Source organism: Aricia agestis, chromosome 11, assembly GCF_905147365.1.
Source record: "Aricia agestis chromosome 11, ilAriAges1.1, whole genome shotgun sequence".
Lineage (NCBI taxonomy): Eukaryota > Metazoa > Arthropoda > Insecta > Lepidoptera > Lycaenidae > Aricia > Aricia agestis.
Window position 1 is genome coordinate 14,555,046 of NC_056416.1, and position 23,797 is coordinate 14,578,842.

Consider the following 23,797-nt stretch of genomic DNA (forward strand, 5'->3'; position numbering starts at 1 on the left):
AACAAGACGTGTGATTGAATAGCGTTGTTCAGTCAAAGGGCTAGCTTTTTGATTGATTGGCTATTTAAACTAGTAATAATTGGCTGCGATATTTACAATCTCCATAGCACTAGGAGGCCTATTTAGTTGTGCTACTGCTATCACTCAGTACATTATATTATATTGTGACTTCAGTATTTAGTTCTACCATTGCAATGTGATTTCTAGTGTAAGTAAGAGGGATATTTTTATTGATTATGTGAAAATAAAACAAAATTTTCAATTAAAAATTACTTTTATTTAACTACATTACACCAAATAACTAATTTTAGTATGACTCACATGGATGCTACTTTTTTATTTGTTTCTTAGCATCTTCGATTCCCTCTCTGATGTTTTGGCGAAATTTATTTATAAACGACATTATTCTATTAATTTTTTGAGGATCGACATCTGCTAGTTTCTCCTTGCTCCTGAAGAACACAGAAACAGCTAGTTGGGCCGCCCTTCGCACTGGATAAGATTCTGCAATCTTCTGAACGAGCCTTTCGTTGTTTGCAAGATACCTTAGAAGTGTACGTAGAGGCATTTTTGTTTTTTAAAATGAGCACATATTACGATACTTTTGTAACAGTTCCTGCTTTAGCTGTAGTTGAGTTCTCAATATCTCAAACTGCTTAAGTTGGTCCTGTTTGTTATACTCTATGCCAGGCAACCTCTTTATCTGAAAAATACAAAATTAATAAGTACATAAACTTTATTTGCTATAGTTTTACAATTGGTACCCGTATTAATTACAAATCTTTTTTTCAGCAAAAAGTAATTTTACTTTCTATTAAGAATGTTGTTTATTATTGTGCAACTTAATGTTTTATGGTAATACATGAACAAAAGTAGTATTTGTCATCGATGGGGATGCTCGATGATGATGTAAAATGGGGATAAGCATAATAGTTACCTGTGCTCTAGCACCTTCCAGTTTCTTTTGCAATTCCAACACTTTTAGACTGCAGTCTTGGGATTCGCGTGCCCTTGCTGATATATCCACATACTCCCTCTCGAAACTACGCAAAAAATTACTTATTGACAACTGTTATCACATAATATGTCTATAAATAAAATTTAAACAACCAAAATATACCTGCGTATAATTTCGTACACAATGGGTAAAAAATCTACATCAACGTCTTCAACAGAAAGCGGGCTAAAATTATTTTGATCAGAATGATCATTGTTGTTTTCCATTTTTATAAAATATTCAGAAATTATTGGTAAAAAACATATTATCACAAAAGATATGGGTCTATTCCTAGGCTACTTTCAGGCGGGCCAAATGCTCTCAGCGCACATTAGCAAATCTATATCAAGAGAATACTCATTTATATTTCACATGCTATCAATTACTATTTTACTGTTGATTTTTAATGACAATTTATTATGGAAAATGAAAATAAATTGGAAATTTGGAAATAAATAATAAACGCACCACACCATCACACACTCACAAAGAGAATATAATCACTACGTGCACACTCACTTGTCAGTTGCACAGAAATCAGAATACAAATTACGTCAGTTGTCAATTGTCAATTTTTTTTAATATTCAGAAGAACAGTGGGCTGTGGGTAAAGACTTCGGAGTTCGGCATTGAGGTAGTAATAGGCTACTTGAATTATTCAATTTCATTGAACAAATGCATATTTCTAGTAGAACTTGGCCTAGGAAAGGGTATTTCACCCTTATCATCAAATAAAAGCTTATGATTGATAAATAAAGTCGATTTGAAAATATGATTTTATGAAAGTAGGATTTGTACTGACGAAAACGCTTTTGCGGTACTTCCGATTTGGATGTGACGTCATCAGACTCCAAATTTAATATCTTTTATTTATCGCGCTCGTTATATGTAAGTTTATTTGTACATAAATAATAAGAATAAGCCTAGAAAGATTTCTAAAATGTATTTTCTCGAATAATTCGAATAAAACATCAGTTTTATATACAGGGTTACCTCGTAAGTCGACCTAGATCCTTTAAGGGGCTATAATTTAGATCATTTCTGACTGATTTGACTATGAAACACCCTATCCTAAATCCAATGGTTTTCGAGATAAACTAATTTTAAGTATTTTTCATAAAAAGTCCATTTTTTGCCTTTTGTTGTATCTCCTTTTTGTAATCTGAGGCTCTGGTATGTTTGTTTATACGTTTTATTTTAGAAGATAAATTGCTTTATCCATTACAATAAAAAAAAAATACAATTGCAGAATAAAATGAGTCGTAAAAGATGGAGAAAAGTGAAAAATCAAACAAGAAAAAAACCTAAGATGTGTCTTTCTTTAAGCGATACTTAAAAAAAATCTATGGAAGTCTGTTTGCAGATGAGCTTAAAAACATCTCCGTTTTGTCAGCTATCCAAAAAGGTATAACATTATAGGGTAATAGCAGTTTTTATTACAAAAAACTCAGATGATAGCCTCCCCGGGCATTGAAATAAAAATATTAGTTAGTTCTAAAAATTAAACAAAAAAATGTAAACAGTAAATATTTATTAAATTTTGTTTTTACAGTTCATTTTCTACGTGTCCGCCTCTGTTTCGGACACAAATTCGCATTCTTTTTCTCAAAGCACTTTTAACTACTCCAGTTGTTAGTGTAGTTCGCATTTTATCGGCTGCATCAATAATCTTTTGGCGTAAAACTTCTACACTCGTTATGGGATTGGGGTCGTCATACACCAAAGTCTTCATGTGTCCCCATACGTAATAGTCCATGGGGGTTAAGTCGGTACTTCTGGCTGGCCATGGTGTAGGTCCACCTCTCCCAATCCACTTATTGGGATACGTCGTATCTAGCAATTGTCGGACTGATCTTCGGTAATGTGCAGGACAACCGTCGTGTTGAAACCACATATTTTGGGTGATTTCCGCCGGTAAGTCCTGCAATAGTTGTGGTAATTCTTCAGTCAAAAAGTTTTCATATGTTTCTCCATTTAAATTTTCGGGTAGAAAATATGGGCCAATTAAATGGTTACAAACTATACCCATCCACACATTCAAACTAAATCGCCTCTGGGATCCCTTTGCTCTTTTCTTTTTTGGATTTCCGTCTGCCTTTGAGGCCCAATAGTGAGCATTGTGGTAATTTGTTATACCATCTTTGTCAAATTTGGACTCATCAGTCCACAAAATGCGTTTAAAAAAATTTGGGTCTTCTAAATCGGCATGCAGCATAAATCTGCAGAAATCCAATCTCCTCACAGGATCGCCTTCTTCGATGACTTGTACGGGCGTGTAATGGTATGGGTATAAGCCAGCTGTATGGACGGTGGACCACACTTTCCACTGCGAGCATCCAAGATCTCGGGCAACAACACTCGTTGTTGTAGTTGGATCTGATCTAAATCGTTGTACTATATCGTTATCTTGTTCGTCGTCATCATTAACACGTGGACGACCCAGGTCAGACCGTCGTCTTGAAACTGAACCAGTCTCTCTAATTCGTCGGTAAACTCCATCAAACACACTGACATCTGGGGCGCGGCGGTTAGGAAACCGTCGTGTGTATTCGGCACGAGCTCTTGATGATACACCATCGCAATATCCGTAACACAATAACATGTCAGCATATTCCTCGTTCGTATAGGCCGCCATTTTCAACAGTTCCAAATCAGAAGCACAAAACAAAGTCCACAAAGCAAGCACAGGTAGTCACGAAGATAAAACGGGATCAGTCCAGAAATACAAGCCGAGTCAAAAAACAGAGAGAGCACAGAGCAAGAATCGCACCTACCACGGACGAATCGCATGAGCAGACTAAGCTAAATCTTTTGTTTAGTCATCCAAACTCCAAAGTAACTCAAACTATCTTTTTCTCACTCCCACATACACAAAACGTATCTCATCTCGCTCGCACGTATCCTATTTCAAACAAGGATACTTAACAAAAGACCGGAATTTTTGCTACCTGTGGGCCTTTTAACAAAGTTTTTTTTATGAGGTTTTGATGTTACCCTATAATGTTATACCTTTTTGGATAGCTGACAAAATGGAGATGTTTTTAAGCTTATCTGCAAACAGACTTCCATAGATTTTTTTTAAGTATCGCTTAAAGAAAGACACATCTTAGGTTTTATTTTTGTTTGATTTTTCACTTTTCACCATCTTTTACGACTCATTTTATTCTGAAATTGTATTTTTTTTTATTGTTATGGATAGAGCAATTCATTTTCTAAAATAAAACGTATAAACAAACATACCAGAGCCTCAGAATAAAACAAGGAGATACAACAAAAGGCAAAAAATAGACTGTTTATGAAAAATACTTAAAATTAGATTATCTCGAAAACCATTGGATTTAGGATAGGGTGTTTCATAGTCAAATCAGTCAGAAATTATCTTAACTATAGCCCCTTAAAGGATCTAGGTCGACTTACGAGGTAACCCTGTATTATCTCCATTTAATGTAGACGGGAAATGAAATGGCCAAAACTTTTCTCCAAAAGTTTTCAACATTACAAATGATTTCTAATTTCTTATTATTTAATTATTTTATAATTTTTGGGCACTTTTAGACTCGTACATTTAGCACATAAAAAATGTCCATTAAAAAGAGTTTAAAATACAAAACGTATGACGTCACACTGTGGCGGACAGTGTTTTCGGAATTCGGCGCCATTTATAAGGCATATTTTTCAATCAGCATTTTTATGGGTTTCTACTGTGTAAAATATTAAATTATTAGTTTTTTTGTGAAAATGAATGATGGTGTCATGTTCAATAACATCCTAAAGCCGGCGCCAGACATAGGCTTCAAAGTTTGAGCAAACTTTGCACAAATAGGAAAATGCCAGCAATTAACTTTGCACAAATAGGCGAATGTCATTGTGGCACTGACATTTGCCTATTTGTGCAAAGTTTGCTCAAACTTTGAAGCCCATGTCTGGCGCCGGCATAATAGTTCTGACAGAAATTGTTAGGATTTTATTGAACATGACACGCAATTATGAAGTTGACAGTCAGCTGCCAAACTGCGAAAAAATGAATCGAACACGGCTTCATCTACCTAATTCTACTAATTTTTGGCATGTGTCATGACGTCTACTGATTTCCTAAAATTCGGTGTGACAACACTGCTGCCTGCTGTCAATTGTCATCTGTCATCTGTGGTTGCTTCATGTTTGGTTACAAAAAACGTCATACGTGATACGACCATCGTTTAATGTGTTTACTAGCATAAATGTGGAAAAGTAATGCTTTTAATAATAAGTGAAACTTAATTTTGACCATGGATGAAGTTCGCAAACTAGAGCACCTATCCCTCGTATCTAAAATCTGTACAGAATTAGATAACCACTTAGGACTAAACGATAAAGATTTGGGTATGTTTCTTGATGTTTCTATGTAATTTCGTTCCTGTAAATATTTGTAATTATTAAAATGATCGTATTTACTGAAATTAGTTATCCATGTGGTTAATTAATTATTAAAAATCACTCAAGAAGCTACATGATAGTAGGTAGCTTGTATGCTTGCAATATTTTAAAACCTTGGGTACCTAACTAATAAGTTAAATGGGTTTTTAGCTTAGATATTAGGTAGGATTTTAATATCATAATAATTAATTAAATGTTATTTATTTTCAGCTGAATTTATCATAGATTTGGCAGAAAAAAATCCAGAATTTGAAAACTTTAAGAATGCTCTTGTTGAAAATGGTGCAGAATTCTCAGATTCATTTACTTCTAATTTATTACGTATCATCCATCACATGAAACCTTCAAAAACAGAAAATCAAAAAGATGAAAAAAATGCTGGAAGCTCGAATCCATTAGCTGCAAAATTTCCCGGCTTGGCAATTCCCAATGATAAACCACATAAGTTTTCCTCGGATGATGACAGTGATGATGATTCCAAAGATACTAAACATAAAAGAGTAACAAGCAAACAAATGTTTCAAGATGATGAAAAACCAAAGGCTAAGGATAAGGGCAATAGCGTCGTGGATGATGCTATGGCTGCATTTGAAGCACTAGCCCCATCAAATTGTAAAAAAAATGAAGAAGTCAAAGAATCTGTAGATACCAAAGCAAAGAAAGACTACTCAAGAGATAGAAGAGAAAGAAGTAGAGATAGGAGAAGTCGCAGTAAACATCGGAGTAGAGAAAGAAGTCGCAGTAGAGGAAGAAGAGGCAAAAGTAAAGACAGAAGAAGTAGAAGTCGTGGCAGAGATAGAAGGAAAAGGTCAAGAAGTCGGCACAGGTCTAAATCAAGAGACAGATCTCAGCGATCAAAATCGAGGAATAGACATCATAGGTCCAGGTCTAGAGACAGGCGGCGTAGATCTAGATCTAGAGAAAGAAGATCAAAGTCAAGAGGCTACTCTCCTGATAGGGATGATAGGGGGAGGCACAGAGATAGCAAATATAATAAAGGACAAAGAAACAGAAGTCCTGAAGTGCCAATGAGTGAGGATCCCGAACCTGGAAAGGTATTTATAAAAAGCTCATTATTTCATGTACATTATTTTATTGTTAGTACAGTAATTATAACTTCCACATCAATTTAAGTGCTGTAGCTATTTTATTTTAAACTAGCTTGCTTTTAAGCTCTCTTGGTCAGATAGGCCTAATTCATTATTGTACACTATAGACAAGGTAGTTAACTCGTATATGAGAGTACTTACTTTATTACTCCCATATCCCCAGGGGATGCTACCATAAGTGCAATTATGTTTGCAATGCACACAGGCGCCTTCCTCTAGGGGCGCCAAAAAAAATTTGCCTAAAGGGGCGCCAAAATCCTTTTTTGCATGCAGGCGCCAGTAACTCTTACGGGGGCCCTGCATATCCCAGTGGGATTGATAAGCCAACATATCCAACAAACAATAAATTTGTAAAAGTTGAAATGATTATAATAATCATAGTATTTTTCAATCACTGTTTGATTAAATTGAAACTATGTGTAAACCATTATTTACAAATTTTCAGATTTACAACGGCAGAGTGGCCAACATTGTGCCGTTTGGATGTTTTGTGCAAATGGAAGGGCTTAAGAAGAGATGGGAGGGTCTGGTGCACATCTCACAGCTGCGGGCCGAGGGCCGTGTCACCAACGTGTCAGATGTTGTCTCCAGAGGGGACAAAGTCAAAGTAAGTGTGAAGAATATGGGGAAAAGACTTGTGCTTCCAGTAAATTCTTTATATGAAGTTCTATTTATTTCTTTTTAAATTAAATTCTTCTATTACCTTGTTATTCAAAGTTATAATATTAATGTAACATTTTCTAAGTTGTTTTTTAATTGATGTAATTGTATTTTTAATCAATATATTATTATGGGTATATAATATTATTTCAACTAGAGATCGCCCAATGGTCGAAATTCGACCTTAAATAATAAAAATTCCACGCTTTTCTATTGATATTCTATTGTCAAAAATCAAAATATTGACTTTATTATTTTTTAGACATAGTCCAATCAAATTACGAAATAAATAAACATGAACGATCACAGTTTGGGGATTTTAAGGATCGATAGGGGGGTGTATTCAGAGCATAAATTCCAATTTGAGGGGTTCTACTGAGGTCAGCTCAAGGTCATTTCGATGGAAACACGTTTAATTCGATATCTCGAGAATGATCAGTGTTAGGCAAAAGATTGTAGAGACCTTTTCTCTTCCAAATTAAATTTACTTTTAAAAAACCCTGGTACCCCTTAAATCAATACAGCTGTGCAGTGTGCACACAATAAGTACTTCATTTTTGTATATTAAACTTTATATTTTATGCCAAATTTTAAAGCTTATTTAGCCCCCCAATTACACAACTTTACCCATAAACTATTTATCATTGATAGGCTTAGCCCCAATTTCACCAACGTCTGTTAGTGTTAACAGCTTGTTAAAATATCCTGTCTTCTCTTTCATTCATATGAAAAACGAAACGTCACTGCCTGCACAGATAAAGTACTGAGTTATTTAATACCGTAGAATAGATATAACAATCGAAAAAAATCGAGACTTAAATGTAAGATGATACCACCTCTTATAGAAAGACTTTTGAGCAAGCGTCAGCGCGATGTAGAAGACGCACGGCGCCATCTATTATGAATTTTTTGAACAAATTTATGACCCTTACAACCCTTTTTTCCAGTAAAAAAAGTAGCCTATGTCCTTTCTCAGGCTTTAGACTATCTGTATACAAAATTTCATTACAATCGGTTCGGTAGTTTTGGCGTTTGGCGTAAAAGCGAAACTGACAGACAGACAGACAGAGATACTTTCGCATTTATAATATAAGTATAGATTATGTGCACACTGCACAGCTGTTTTTGGGTATTTTGATTAATTAAGGGCCGTGCTACACCGGAATGGCAGCGGCGAGGCGAGCACTTTCAGCGCTGCCATTCCGGTGTAGCGCGCTGCGCGGCCCTAAGAGGGGTACCACTTACCAGGGTTTTAAAAAGTTTTTAAATTTGACACAAATTTTGTTGACACCGCGCGCTATAAACTAAAGTCCACGCGGACGAAGTCGCGGGCAACAGCTAGTTATGAATAAAAACAATAATATATAATAAAGTAGGTATGATTAGTTCTGTTACAATAATGAAGTAAAAAATAAAGCGCCATCTGTTTTCATATATTAGAATTAAAATGTTGATTGCATTGATATATTTTCTGGATGGAATATAGGCCAACACGGTACACTCGAACTCCTTAGAAATGCAGTAGGAGTTCTATAAGATAAGATATATTGATTATTATTATACCAAGTGATAATATTATTAAACATAATATTCTAACGTATTAAAAACTATAAACAAAAACATAATAACTAATAAGTATGATTAGTTCTATGTTACAATGAAGTAAAACGCCATCTGTTGAATTGTATTAGAACTAAAATGTTCATTGCATCGATATATTTCTGGATTTTTTATAATATTATACATAAAATATATTTAAGATTTTTAAAATATTATTTTAATACACATCCAAGACCCAGGAACATTGAAAACTTTTTGTTCCACCTGCGGGACTCGAACCCAGGACCCCCGGGATGAGCGCTGGCCACGCGCAATGCGAATTAATTTTCATCGATATTTTCATGGAAATAAGATATTTTCCCACATCAAAATGTAGCCTATGTCCTTTCTCAGACTCTAGAATAACTGTGTACAAAATTTCATTGCAATCGGTTCAGTAGTTTTGGCGTGAAAGCGAGACAGATAGACAGACAGACAGACAGACAGAGATACTTTCGCATTTATAATATTAGTATAGATAAAGGAGTGAGCACACTGAGACGGGCCGTGCCGGGGCTCAGCGTACCGGGGTTCATCACAAGAATCCGCCTCCATACAATTTGTATAGAAGCGGATGCGCGTATCGCACACTGTGTCGGGGCGCAGCGGATTTCCGCTTCCATACAAATTGTATGGAGGCGGATTTTTGCGATGAGCCCCGGCACGGCCCGTCTCAGTGTAATAATAATAATGATAATAATAGCTCCCACACCGATTTCAGTGACGGTGGCCGGTTTCATTGAAACCAGGCCAGCTACGCAGGAGTAATTTTATAGTGCCCAAGTGTGTGCGCAGTACACAAGAGCACTCTCTATTCCTTTACTCTCATAACACAGGACATGGGATGGGATGGGATGGGATCATACATGGGACGGAAGACCGACACGACCGGCGAGAGATCAGGCGCAGGACCGACTTTTTACATGCCCATCCGACGCATGGATCATCTTACTTGTCAGACAATCAGGTGATCAGCCTGCATTGTCCTAACCAAACTTGGAAATGACATGTTTCCAACGCGGGAATCGAACCCACGACCTCCGAGTCAAGAGCCGCGCTCTGTACCACTAGACCACGGAGGCGTCTTAGTGTGCTCACTCCTTAACTGTGCAAAATTTCACTCACCTAGGTTTCCGCATTTTTCGTCAAAAGGGATACAAAGTTTTTCGCTTGCGTTTTAATATATATTCTAATTCTAATAAACAATATTTTTATTGACAGGTCAAAGTGCTATCAATGACTGGGCAAAAAGTCTCGCTCACCATGAAGGATGTATGCCAAGAGACTGGCAAAGATCTCAATCCAACTTTACCAGCACAGTTAGAGGTATATAAGGTTTATTTCCTAAAATACTTTGTTAGGTTTTGATGTAAAATGTAAAACAATTTTTTACTTTGAACAGTGCAATAATGATACATGTCTTTTGTCAATGGATTAAGTTTAGATACATACATAGGTACTTATTTAATTTTTAATTATTTTATTCATAGTTATTATAAAGCTAACTGTAGTAATTGATAAGTCAATAATAATCAATAGTAAGTAATTTCTTATTCAATGTTGGTATAAACATACACTTTTTGAACGTCGAGTCTACAATGATGCTTACTACCGGTTCGGTAACTAACCCGGCAAGAAAAACCGGCGTGAAAATACGATTAAACTCCAGAAACCACTTCAAATAGTAACACAATTTTGTCTTGTAGGCTGAGCGCGAAGGTCGCAACCCGGATCGTCCGCCGCCGGCAGCGACGGTGCTGGCGGGGCTGCAGGGCGGCATCGACCCCGACGAGGACTCCAGCCGGAAGCGCGTCACCAGGATCTCCAGCCCCGAGCGGTGGGAAATTAAACAGGTAATTTCTTTCTATATTATAAGTTTCTGCCGTTAACTAAAAAAAGTAAATAAGAGTGTTATAGTAATACTGAGCTAAGTTTTATGACAGTTGTTAATGACAAATCTGTAGACTACAGTGTAGTCGTAAAAGTAAACAGAGAGTTTTTGTAGCAGACATTGAATAATAATTTACGATTACCGAGGAATGTTCTTACAAACAAAGTCGCATGCAACTCGCAAGTATACTTCGTTTGTAAAAACATCTTACATCCCTCGGTAACCATTAATTATTATTCAATGTTTGCTCTACAGGGTGTAACAAAAACAAGTGATAATACTTTAGGGTGTGTACGTGTTTCTTGTAGAGAGTTCACTGTGAAAGTAGCAGCGCTGAAAGACTAACATTTTTTTTCACTTTTGTATGGGGAAACTCGTGACGCTCGGGCCCTTGCCCATACAAAAGTGAAAAAAAAAATTCGTCTTTCAGAGCAGCTACTTTCACAGTGAATTCTCTACAAGGAACATGTACACACCCTAAAGTATTATCACTAGTTTTTGTTACACACTGTATATCTGATGCCAAATTTCAATTCAATCGGCCAACTACTTTTGGTAGCTATTTTCGTCTGTATAATTATAATTTATCAGTAAGGTTATTAAATTATATTTGTAATGATATAATCTTCTTGTTTTTTAGATGATTTCATCGGGGGTCATAGACAAGAGCGAGTTGCCGGACTTCGACGAGGAGACCGGTCTTCTACCGAAGGACGAGGACGGCGAGGCGGACATAGAGATAGAACTCGTCGAGGACGAGCCCCCGTTCCTTCAAGGTCACGGGAGGGCTTTACATGACCTGTCTCCTGTGAGGATCGTTAAAAATCCGGATGGCTCTCTAGCCCAAGCCGCAATGATGCAATCGGCACTGGCTAAGGAAAGACGGGAGCAGAAGATGTTGCAACGGGAGCAGGAAATGGAGAGTCTGCCGACAGGCTTGAACAAGAATTGGATAGACCCACTGCCGGAGTCGGACGGGCGCGCGCTCGCCGCCAACGTGCGCGGCACCGGTGTCGCGCCGCAGGACCTCCCCGAGTGGAAGAAACACGTCATTGGTGGGAAGAAGTCATCGTTTGGAAAGAAAACTAATCTATCGCTATTGGAGCAGAGGCAGTCGCTGCCCATTTATAAACTGCGTGATGAGCTGACTAAGGTATGTACTGCTTACTTATTTTGAGCTATTTAGTTTATTTATGTTGTATTGTTAAGTGTTATGCCGTTAGACGGCTATAATTAAAAAAAAGCCTTTCTGTCCTTTATTTCTTTTATCTATTTATTTTTTATGTACAATTTTCTAAAACTAGCTTAAAATATAGAGTATATTTTAAGCTAGTTTTAGAAAATTGTACATAAAAATAATATACATTATAGAGTACATAGGTGTGTCTTCAAAAGAGCCAGCAGACCTACAACAAGACATTAAGAAAAATAGAGAATTTGTACATAGTACACAAAAGAATTACATAATATTATGTCTTTATGTGTCTGAGATCAAAAAGTCACAGATCCTAATTATTTTTATAAATTGTTTTGTGTAGGCGATATCGGACAACCAGATCCTGATAGTGATCGGCGAGACGGGGTCGGGCAAGACGACGCAGATCACGCAGTACGTGTGCGAGAGCGGGCTGGCGGCGCGCGGGCGCGTGGCGTGCACGCAGCCGCGTCGCGTCGCCGCCATGTCCGTCGCCAAGCGCGTCGCCGAGGAGTTCGGTTGCCGGCTCGGCCAGGAAGTCGGATACACCATCCGTTTCGAGGACTGCACCGGACCTGACACCATCATCAAGTATATACTCACAAATGTTTTTTTTCACATCGACATTGTATTTATTATTCAATCGGTCCCTTATAATAAAATCGACAATCGTTCTCTTATTTCAGATACATGACAGACGGTATGTTGCTGCGGGAGTGCCTCATGGACCTGGACCTCAAGAGCTACTCGGTGATCATGTTGGACGAGGCGCACGAGCGCACCATCCACACGGACGTGCTGTTCGGTCTGCTGAAGCAGGCGGTGCAGAAGCGGCCCGAGCTGAAGTTGATAGTTACGTCGGCGACGCTGGACGCCGTCAAGTTCTCGCAGTACTTCTTCGAGGCTCCCATTTTCACGATCCCCGGGCGCACGTTCCCGGTGGAGGTGCTGTACACGAAGGAGCCGGAGACGGACTACCTAGACGCGTCGCTCATCACCGTGATGCAGATCCACCTGCGCGAGCCGCCCGGCGACGTTCTGCTGTTTTTAACCGGTCAAGAAGAGATCGACACCGCGTGCGAGATCCTCTATGAGCGCATGAAGTCGCTTGGCCCCGACGTGCCCGAGCTCATCATCCTGCCCGTGTACTCGGCGCTGCCGTCCGAGATGCAGACGCGCATCTTCGAGCCCGCGCCGCCCGGCTCGCGCAAGGTCGTCATCGCGACCAACATCGCGGAGACCTCGCTGACGATAGACGGCATCTACTACGTAGTGGACCCCGGCTTCGTCAAGCAGAAGGTGTACAACTCGAAGACGGGCATGGACTCACTGGTGGTGACGCCGATCTCGCAGGCGGCGGCGAAGCAGCGGGCGGGACGCGCCGGCCGCACGGGGCCCGGCAAGACCTACCGCCTGTACACCGAGCGCGCCTACCGCGACGAGATGCTGCCCACGCCCGTGCCCGAGATACAGCGCACCAACCTCGCCACCACAGTGAGTAACGCTACAGAGTAGCATCGTATATATATATACTAGATGTCCCGCGCGGCTTCGCCCGCGTAAATTAGAAATTTTACAGAATCCGTAGGTACATTTTCCCATAAAAAATATTTCCCCCGTTTTTCCCACATTTTCCTGAGTTTCTTCTGTCGTATTAGTCTTAGAGTAATAATATAATATAACCTTCTCGATAAATGATGAGTCTTACTCGATAAATGATCATCTAACACTGAGATAAGTTTTTAAATCGGACCTGTAGTTTCTGAGATTGACGCGTTCAAGCAAACATACTCTTCAGGTTTATAATATTAGGTAGATATAGATTTTTTTTAATTATCGCTTGACAAACTCGAGTCTCGATCTAAAAGACTATGAAATGGTATAATATGGTAGTGATGATGATGATGATGATGATGAAGAATGTAATTTGCATAGTAGCATATGCTTTCTGTTCTTAAAACAACGCCGAAACTCCCAAACTTGTATCTATAAAGAATCAGGAATTCTCTCAGCACCTTCCGAACCACGATATACCAGGTATATCTCGGTGCAAAATCTTACTTGTTGGTAGCATATGCTTAGAATACTTCTCACGAAACCGAAGTCACCATATGTTTCCCTATAAGTTTTGAGGAGTTCCCTCGATTACTTATGGATCCTTCATCAGATCACCACTTTTCTGAATATAATACCAAATTGGGATGATACCCTATATACCAAAAGAAAAATTTTGAAAATCGGTTAACAAACGGCGGAGTAATCGTTGAATATAAGAAAACGAACATAACACCTCCCCCATTTTGAAAGTCGGTTAAAATTGTAGCCTATGTGTTATTTATTTAATATTTTAATCAGCACATGAATTGAATAACAAATTTTTTTTCAAATTAATCGTAGCACCATCTGTCAGGACAAACTAAAATTGAAATAGAATAATATTGAATGCGATGATAGCGCCGTCCGCCGGATCTAATGTAAAACATTCCAAAATCAACAACTCCTTATAAATAAGAAATTAATTGAAAAAACATTTTCCAGTAGACCAAACTGTAAATCTAAACCATTCTCGAATCTCCACGAACACACACAAAAAATTTCATCAAAATTGGTCCAGTCGTTTAGGAGGAGTTCAGTCACATACACACGCACACAAGAAATATATATATTAAGATATATTTATATATATATATATATATATATATATATATATATATATATATATATATATATATAAACCATGTGGAAATAGGTTTGAATAAAATGAAAAAAAGAGAGCTTTGTGACCTTGACGTCATATCACAGGCACTGCGTACAAAGACCATGTGCATGTGACCACTGCATACAAATTTCGTTTTGTTAGAAAGAGATAGAAAGCTTTAAACCCAAATACATAATATGTTCAACAGATATCAAGTGTTTTTCAACATGTTGATCATGATCTGTTTTTCCAATAAGATATTATTTTGCAGTAAATTTTATTTACTATGCTTATTCCCTATTAGCATAATAGAACTCGATGCTTCTCATCTTACATGACTAACACGGAATATCTGTGCAGGTGTTGCAGCTGAAGACGATGGGCATCAACGACCTGCTGCACTTCGACTTCATGGACGCGCCGCCGGTGGAGTCGCTCATCATGGCGCTGGAGCAGCTGCACTCGCTCTCCGCGCTCGACGCCGAGGGCCTGCTCACGCGGCTAGGCCGTCGGGTATGTTGCTCATTTAAAATTGTTACTAGTATCTCAATAATAATCTAATATTAGCAACATTTCCGGCGCGTACGTGCACATTTTTTGCATGTTTTCTGCTGAAGAGTTTGTTGATGAGCTTAAATAACGTTTAGGAAAAAACTCGCACGTCTGAACGCGACCCTAATGTGTTTATATGGTACGGGAGCTAGCAACGTTTGAAAAAACGTATTTCAGGACGGCTGATTTTGTGATATGTCGTCATTCTTGCTCTTCTGGTTACAGTCTGGGCGGTCTGGTTGCTAGTACTAGTTGCGTTCATTAGTGCACAACCTTTTTGTCCAGGTTATAATCCTGGATTTTAAAATCATTTTAGTATATATACTTTAATGATTTTAAGTGATTTTAAAATCATTTTAGTTGCTTACTAGAATGAGGAGTGCTTAACACAAACGTAATAATTACGACAGTAATAATAATAATTGTTAAAGCCTGGCCTTAAGGCGAGGATAAACCCCAATTTGTTATTCCGTGACTCCCGGTTTACCTAGTTCCAATATAATAACGAAGTGTTAAAAAATATGAGATATAAAGCACAATATTTAAAATACCTTAAACCATAAACATTTTAATAAAACGTATTGCTTTGGCAGTAATTAATTTACAAACTCACCTCCGAAAAAATTCTATTTCATCGAAATATAAGTATTAACTAGGATAATTATCATAATCATTCGTCATGGTATGGACAACAAACTACTCACTATATTGACATTGTTAGACTTTAGCAACGCATTTAACACAGTCGATCATGATATTTTGCTGAGTTTGCTAAGGTCTATCAACATATCTCCGGCAGTGGTTGCCTTAATTCGCAGCTACCTCATTGGTCGTCGTCAGAGAGTCAAATTGAATGAATCTTTTTCGGATTGGAGTGACATCTTAGCCGGTGTTCCTCAGGGTGGGGTCTTGTCACCTCTTCTATTTGCGATTTTTATCAATTCCATCACTAAATCCACTTCTCTCTTGTCACATTTATATGCCGATGACTTTCAAGTATATACTCATACCTCCTTGTTTGATCTATGTAGTACTATTGGCTCTCTCAACACGGAATTGGAACTAATTAATGACTGGAGTAAGCGCCACGGCCTGGTAATCAATCCATCTAAAACCCAGCTAATTATTATCGGCAGTCCTGGGCTTGTATCTAGGATTGACTGGAACAGCTTACCTCCCGTGTGCCTAAACAACGTAGTGATCCCTTTTAGTAAATGTATTAAAAACTTGGGTGTGTATTTTGATGACACATTATCCTGGTCTCAACACATAAAAGAAACTAGTAAAAAGATTTTTGCAACCTGGTACTCTGTTTGTCGCCTTCGTTACCTCTTGCCTATCCCAACCAAAATTAAGATCGCTGAGTCCCTATTCCTATCAATCCTCGACTATGCTGACGCTTGTTTGACGAATATGACCGATGATCAAATAAATAAGCTAGAGAGACTTCAAAACCTTGCGATCAGATTTATATTCGGGCTAAAAAAATTCGACCACGTGTCTGAATTTCGTACGAGTTTGAAGTGGCTGCCCATACGCTTTCGACGAGATGCTCGTATACTATCACTCGTTTACAACATTATAAATGATCCTACGACACCTATTTACTTAAAAGAAAAATTTATATTTCGTCAAGCTACTGTTAAGGAGCTCAGATCTGCGTCGAATCATCAACTAGAAATGCCCGTGCATCAAACAAAATTTTACGGTTCCTCCTTCGTTGTTACTGGTATAAGGCTCTGGAATTCGTTGCCAAAGCATATCAGACTTGCAAAAACATTGAATGCTTTCAAAAGTCTCGTCAAGTCGCATTACTTAGCTATCTGTAAAAATAATACTTAATCATAATCCATGCATTTGTTGTGAGTTAAATTACACTTTAAATTATTAATTACTATCCGTGTCTGCTATAATTATTATATCTATTAGTAATTTAAGTATAGTATCATTCTATTATATTTATAATATATATGTATAGTATTATTGTATATTTTTATTATGCATGTTGTGTTTTTTTTTTTTTTTTGTATTCTTTTGTTTGCACATGCACGTTTCTCTTCTTTACTGCAATCTCACCTTTGCCCGTGGTGGTTGCCTGGAAGAGATTGCTACCTAGTAATAAGGCCGCCATTGTGACACCTGAATATTTTGTCCTTTTTCCTGTACTCCTTAATTTGTATCTTTATAAGTGTGCACAATAAAGAATATTTCAATTCAATTAATTATACATTTTATTTGAATAAATTGTTAGCAAATCTATATTAAAATCTCTTTAACCGAACAATTTTGTTTCTTAATATTTATTTCCAAAGATATTTAAAAAAAACATGAAAAATAGAGAAGAGCCGCAGAGTAGTTACAGTTTTATGCTAAGCTAAAATGAATCTTATTGCGATGCGTATACGCTTGGTCTTTGGTTGTGTGCAAGGTTATCGTTTTTGGTTGAGATTAAGGCGAGGTCTTATCTCAATCCAAAACGTTAACCTTGCACACAACCAAAGACCAAGCTTGTACGCATCTCTATAAGATTAATTTTAGCTTAGCATAAAATTTTAGTTTCTAGGGCGGATCTTCTCTATTTTTAATATTTTTCTAAATAAATATTAAGAAAAAAGATTGTTCGGTTCAGACCTTTTTAAAATAAATTCACTAACAATTTATTCAAATAAAATGTAAGTTATTCTTGTTAATACTATTTACTCCATGTTAATACTTACATTTCGATGACAAAGAGTTTTTTTCGGAGGTGAGTTTGTAAATTAATTACAGCGAAAGTATTATTTTTTATTAAAATTTTACCGTTATATAATTTAAGTTCCTACAAATACATGTTTCGGGATCATCAAATCTAAGTATGAAATCCTTTCTATCTCTGTTAGCTACCACTTTTTTTCACATATAAAATTGTTGTTCCTCTTATCCAAATAAAGCTACTCACAAAAAATTTGCTTGATAGTAATAAAAAAAAAATTTCTATCCCTGTCCGTAGTAGTCCCTGAATAAAAGTGTTTCATCAAATAGTTATTTCATATTCATTTTTTTTGTTTTAATGTGTGCTCATTATACCTACTCTGCTCATTAGTGTATTTTTCAAAGTGGTTTTTGGTATTCGAAACACTTCATTTAATATAAAATGCCGCTCAGTATAAAAATTACATTTGCCAAATATTGAAAAAAATGCAGGACGTAACGTTGACACTCAAACAGATATTAGGTCGATCAAAAATTATAAAGCTGCTCATTTTGTATTTAAAATACTCCAACACGTAACTCCAAATTCCAATAAATAATTTCTAAGTAGCTGTTCTGTTCATTTCTCGTCACTCACTCTGTCGCTCAAATAGTAATTATGTAACCCAAATTTAGTAATTTTGACACCTAAAACTGTAATTTACAGTCACTCGATTAAATTCTATCCATTTCTAGGCAGAAAATTTAATTTAAAAATGATTTAGATCCTTATAAGGGCTTCCGCAAGACCAAGGAACATGAAATTGCAGTTTTAGTGTTGCTGGGCGTGTAGAAACCTCTGCCTGTGGTAAAACCCGCTCAGGGTGCCACAGACACGCCAAATCGGCCATTTTGCATGCCACTGGTGAGGGGTTAAATTAATAGCATCACCTGGATAAATGAAATGTGCACTAATGAACGCAACCACTACCAGCAGCCAGACCGCCCAGTCTGTAACCAGAAGAGCAAGAATGACGACATATCACAAAATCAGCCGTCCTGAAATACTTTCTCGAAAACATTGCTACCTCCTATACTAATAGCTGGTAGACAGCAAATGCGGTTGATAAGCTAACAGCCTACGAATAATAAAAAATCGTACCTGTTGTAGTCAGTGTCATGTGCCGACTGCCCAGTGTTTATGCTCGCAATTATAAAATCAATTCGACTGCTTTCTACATAGCTCGTTTCCGGAATAGTTACGTTACGTACATATTGATAGATATGCAATTAACGAATATTTCCACAGATGGCAGAGTTCCCTCTGGAGCCGAACCTGTCCAAGATCCTGATCATGTCGGTGGCACTGCAGTGTTCCGACGAGATCCTCACAGTCGTCTCCATGCTGAGCGTCCAAAACGTGTTCTATCGGCCCAAGGACAAGCAGGCGCTAGCTGACCAGAAGAAGGCCAAGTTCAACCAGCCGGAGGGCGACCACCTCACACTTCTGGCCGTCTTCAACAGCTGGAAGAACAATAAATTCTCCAACGCGTGGTGCTACGAGAACTTCGTACAGATCCGCACGCTCAAGCGCGCGCAGGACGTGCGGAAACAGTTGCTCGGCATTATGGACAGGTGAGTGATTCAAATTCTGTTAAAATATGTTACACTTTACAATATTTCAGACAACGAAAAAAAAAACAGATGCGAAGCACAAGAAATTCATATTATGTCTGTTTGATCCTGTTTACTCAGGAAGCAGGATACAAACTTTCGTCACAAATTTTTTAGTTAAACCGCACGCGCCATTCGTCGCTGGCGTCGTGAATTCCGCTTGATTGCAAAAGGAAAGTAATTCGCTACCAACTTAGAAGCTATAATATGACTCTGCCTGTGTTAAATGATTACCTGTGTTACGGCTTGAGGTGAGACTGCACTACGCGACACGACACTTCACGTTCCATACAAATTACAATTGTCTTTGGAAAAAGTCTTGCTGACGTTTTACAAACGTCAATTCTATGGAACGTGTTTATGTAAAGTTTCGCGATTTATCGTGTCACTTTAGTGCGGTCTCGCCTTTAGGTTAATATTTTACGATTCTCGCCTGATTCTTTAAAATCAGTTTAAAATGTAGTTTAGGTAGCATTTAAGTACGCAACTTGATACAAACATACAAGACTGCAATCAGGGCCGGCGTTAGCCTTACCAGCGCCCTGGGCGAAATTCTGGGCTAACTTCGATTCAAATATATACGAAAAAAATCGACCAGGCGCCCTTTTATATGGCGTGCGGCGCCCCATTTTACCCAACGCCCCGGGTGGTCGCCCAGTGTCGCCCCACGCCCCCCTAACGCCGCTACTGACTACAATCAAGCCCTTTCTTTAAAATTACTTTTCAAATTTACCTATACTCCTATACATTCCAGGCACAAGTTGGACGTGGTGTCGGCGGGTAAGAATACTGTGCGCATTCAGAAGACGATATGCTCGGGTTTCTTCCGCAACGCCGCCAAGAAGGATCCACAAGAGGGATACCGCACGCTCGTCGACAGTCAAGTCGTCTACATACATCCTTCGAGCGCGCTCTTCAACCGCCAACCCGAATGGTACGTCATTTTAATTTTAAGTTTTTTAAGTCGGTTCTTCCTACCGTAATAGTTTTCGAGCCATTGGAAAGCATAATCGAAAACAACTATAAGGGCTGACGTTAAAAAAGTTTTCGACTACACTATACATCGAAATTGTGAGTGTATTAAACGGGCCAAGTGCGTGTCAGGCCACGCGCAATATAGGGTTCCGTACTCCGTAGTACCGCTTTTTTTAAATTTTTGTATGGTCAATGAATGTACTATCAGAGAAGTTGATTTCTATGCAAATCGGGGACCTAAATAGTTTTTTTTTTTTATTAAATAAGGGGGCAAACAAGCAAACGGGTCACCTGATGGTAAGCAACTACCGTCGCCCATGGACACTCGCAACATCAGAAGAGCTGCAGGTGCGTTGCCGGCAGGCCGGAGTTACGTCAAACCCAGCCGACAGATCACGATTATCATTGAATTGACATATTCGACCAAATAACGTTGGTCTGTCAATTGCATAGGAATCAACTTCCTCGATGGTACATTTTCATTCGTGTTTTACACCACTAACAATATCATCTTAGTTACTTTCAAAGGAATTTGAACGAAAAGTTCCTTTATACTTCGCCAAATATATTTTTTTAGTTGATCGACTATTACAGACTCAATATAATAATATTATGCATATTAAGTCTTAATAGCTTATGAAGTCTTAGCCGTGATAGTTTTCCTTTTAAATTCACCATATTTCCTACTTCCGTGAATTTTTTCAGATTTCCAGAAGCAACTGTTTAGCTGGTGGGACACTGGACTAACGATTTTTTCCACTTTAAAATTTAATATTTCACAAACGGAGAATGATTCTATAAATACTCATAATATTAAAAAAAAAAAAACCTATCCAACACCACACGATGGGGTAGATGCGAAAAAAATAATTCGTCCCCGCTTGATGTGTGGGAATGGTACCATAAAAAATAATAATATTTGTTTAATATTTCATGTACCATTTTGTCGGCATCATTAATTTTTAATTTAATTTTTTTTTCATTTTATTTATTTCATTTAATCTTATAATATACATAACAGTTATACACTTCTTACGCAGTTTGACTGCAAGTTACACTCTCTTTAAATGTTTAACCATTAATTAGGCGCCTCAAAAAAGTCACACAAGTAGTCGCATGGGATCTCCACTGACCCCAAACAAAAAATGAAAATTAAGTTGAAGAAATGAATAAAACGAAGAATTAATTATGCGAATTGTTAGAGTGCTTTATGATAATTAATCTAAATATCAAAAACCTTCATTTGCCTCTATACAACTAAAAAATCCATCAATTACTGCTCTGTCTCAAAATCTCATAAATATCACTATGGTTGAGAATTGAGATCGAGATTTAAAAAAATCTATTATTCATTGTGATGGTCAGATTTTTTTTGCAGCACCGAAGGAAGTATCGGTCCTAAGATAATACTGACAAACATATTTTCCTCATTTGTATGATCTTGTGGTCATCACCCCCTCATCAGCATCATCATCACCATCCAGTGGTCAGGGATTATTTTAGGCATCTCTGGGCTCTAAAATCTTGTTTACCGATTCATGTCCGTTACAAATAGGTGCATAGTTTTGAAGTTCGGAGGCTATAGGCTCGCAAAATCTCTTTTATCTTCAGAAACCTTCCAGCCGCCAGCGTATTTCACTGTCTTGATCTATACTGACATTTTTACAGAGCAATTATATAAAAACATGTTGTCAATAGAATGATATACTCATATATTTATAAATCATCCTAAATTATATCAAAAATAACTTAACAATTAAACATAATATTACAAAATTTTAAACTTGTCTTGTGACAAAAGAAGTTACGTAAGTGGTCGCATGGGGTCAGCGCTCAAGAGGGTAGCGACACATGCACCATGCCGGCTACCACTTATTAGAATACCTCAATAGGAGTTAGGAAACTACCAAAAGCGTCGTTGCATTCCTGGAACTCTAGGACATTTTTTTTCGGTTTGAAAGTGATCTGACCCCATGCGACCAATTAAGGGTTAAATATATATTATAATGTTAAAAAATTGATTTTGCTACATAATATATGAATAAAGTACTTTTTATACAAAACTAAAGCGTCCCCAACAAAAACTCCCTCAACATTCTTTTAAATTTACACAAATGATATTATGTGCATTCATGCCAAATTATAGCTTTGTAGGTCTAGCAAAACCGCGGACAGACAGACAGACAGATAGACAGACGGACGGACTGAACGAAACTATAAGGGTTCCTTATTGACTACGGAACTCTAAAAACTGATGTTTTGTTGGTTTTCACAAGCAATATGTAACTGCTTCTGTATAATCTATCAATATTGTAGTGTAAAGTGATATAGTGTCAATTAAAACTCAATATTTTATTAACAGGGTGATCTACCACGAGCTGGTGCAGACGACGAAGGAGTACATGCGCGAGGTGACCACCATCGACCCCAAGTGGCTGGTAGAGTTCGCGCCCGCCTTCTTCAAGTTCTCCGACCCCACCAAGCTGTCGCGATTCAAGAAGAACCAGCGCCTCGAGCCGCTATACAACAAGTATGAAGAGCCCAACGCCTGGCGAATCTCGCGCGTGCGCAGACGACGGAATTAACTTCGATATTTGTATAATAAATTATGTAACAGTAAGCGCATTTCAGGCTGCGTCCCCATCAGACACGGCACGGCGCCGCCACTGTGTTACGGCACGACGCCGCCACCGTGATACGGTACGGCGCCGCACCGTGACACGGTGCCGTGTACGGTGCACCGCGTGCCCCTATTCTGGTGAAACTTCCGAACAAAATTTGTGTCCAAACTTAAACGAGGCATAATATGAAAATATATATCAAAGTCGCGTAATGCAAATATTGTCATGTATACCGAGGAAATTTTATCGATAATAAATAATAGATAAAATTTCCTCTGTTTCTTTTTAACAGACTTAAAAAAAAAATTAATGATTCTTTTTCAATCTTCGTCTTAGTAACAACAAGAGAATAATTTTTTCGCGAGCCATATCCATTATCCAGACAAGCACTCTCGTTCGAGCGCAAACATCGACTGAATAGGGACGCACCGTACGCGGAACGGTGACACGGTGCGGCGCCGTACCGTATCACGGTTACGGCGTCGTGCCGTAACACGGTGCCGGCGCCGCGCCGTGTCTGATGAGGACAGAGCCTTAGTTTTGTTTTTTTCACCACTTAAATGCGAAATATCGGTCATGTATAAACATGACTGGACGCCACTCTGTTCAATCCATCGATGGATGGACTTAAATATGTATTTTTTAAAATACATATGACAACTAATATTTTCAACTTCAGACATTTATGTCTGAAGTTGAAAATATTTATAAATCGTAATTATTTAAACTCTTTACTAAAT

At 38.0% G+C, this 23,797-nt stretch overlaps 3 protein-coding genes across 3 annotated transcripts; 1 reads left to right on the forward strand and 2 right to left on the reverse strand.

Annotated features, from left to right (window-relative positions):
• Window positions 1-255: 255 nt before the first annotated feature.
• Window positions 256-568, reverse strand: LOC121732104 (protein NCBP2AS2 homolog). Its single transcript, XM_042121897.1, has one exon. It carries the CDS (start codon window positions 566-568, stop codon window positions 329-331), a length of 240 nt encoding a protein of 79 aa, XP_041977831.1. The 3' UTR covers window positions 256-328.
• Window positions 351-1,460, reverse strand: LOC121732103 (mediator of RNA polymerase II transcription subunit 9). Its single transcript, XM_042121896.1, has 3 exons — window positions 1,121-1,460; window positions 938-1,043; window positions 351-703 (listed from the first exon to the last, which is right to left on the reverse strand). The coding sequence occupies exons 1-3, from the start codon at window positions 1,222-1,224 to the stop codon at window positions 578-580; spliced, it is 336 nt and encodes a 111-aa protein (XP_041977830.1). The 5' UTR covers window positions 1,225-1,460; the 3' UTR covers window positions 351-577.
• A 3,725-nt stretch (window positions 1,461-5,185) lies between these two features.
• Window positions 5,186-23,057, forward strand: LOC121732101 (ATP-dependent RNA helicase DHX8). The gene is made up of 12 exons (XM_042121890.1): window positions 5,186-5,359; window positions 5,624-6,468; window positions 6,968-7,129; window positions 10,003-10,107; window positions 10,488-10,634; window positions 11,313-11,825; window positions 12,211-12,458; window positions 12,554-13,361; window positions 14,926-15,078; window positions 19,097-19,422; window positions 20,216-20,395; window positions 22,799-23,057. Exons 1-12 carry the CDS (start codon window positions 5,266-5,268, stop codon window positions 23,019-23,021), a joined length of 3,804 nt encoding a protein of 1,267 aa, XP_041977824.1. The 5' UTR covers window positions 5,186-5,265; the 3' UTR covers window positions 23,022-23,057.
• Window positions 23,058-23,797: the final 740 nt, after the last annotated feature.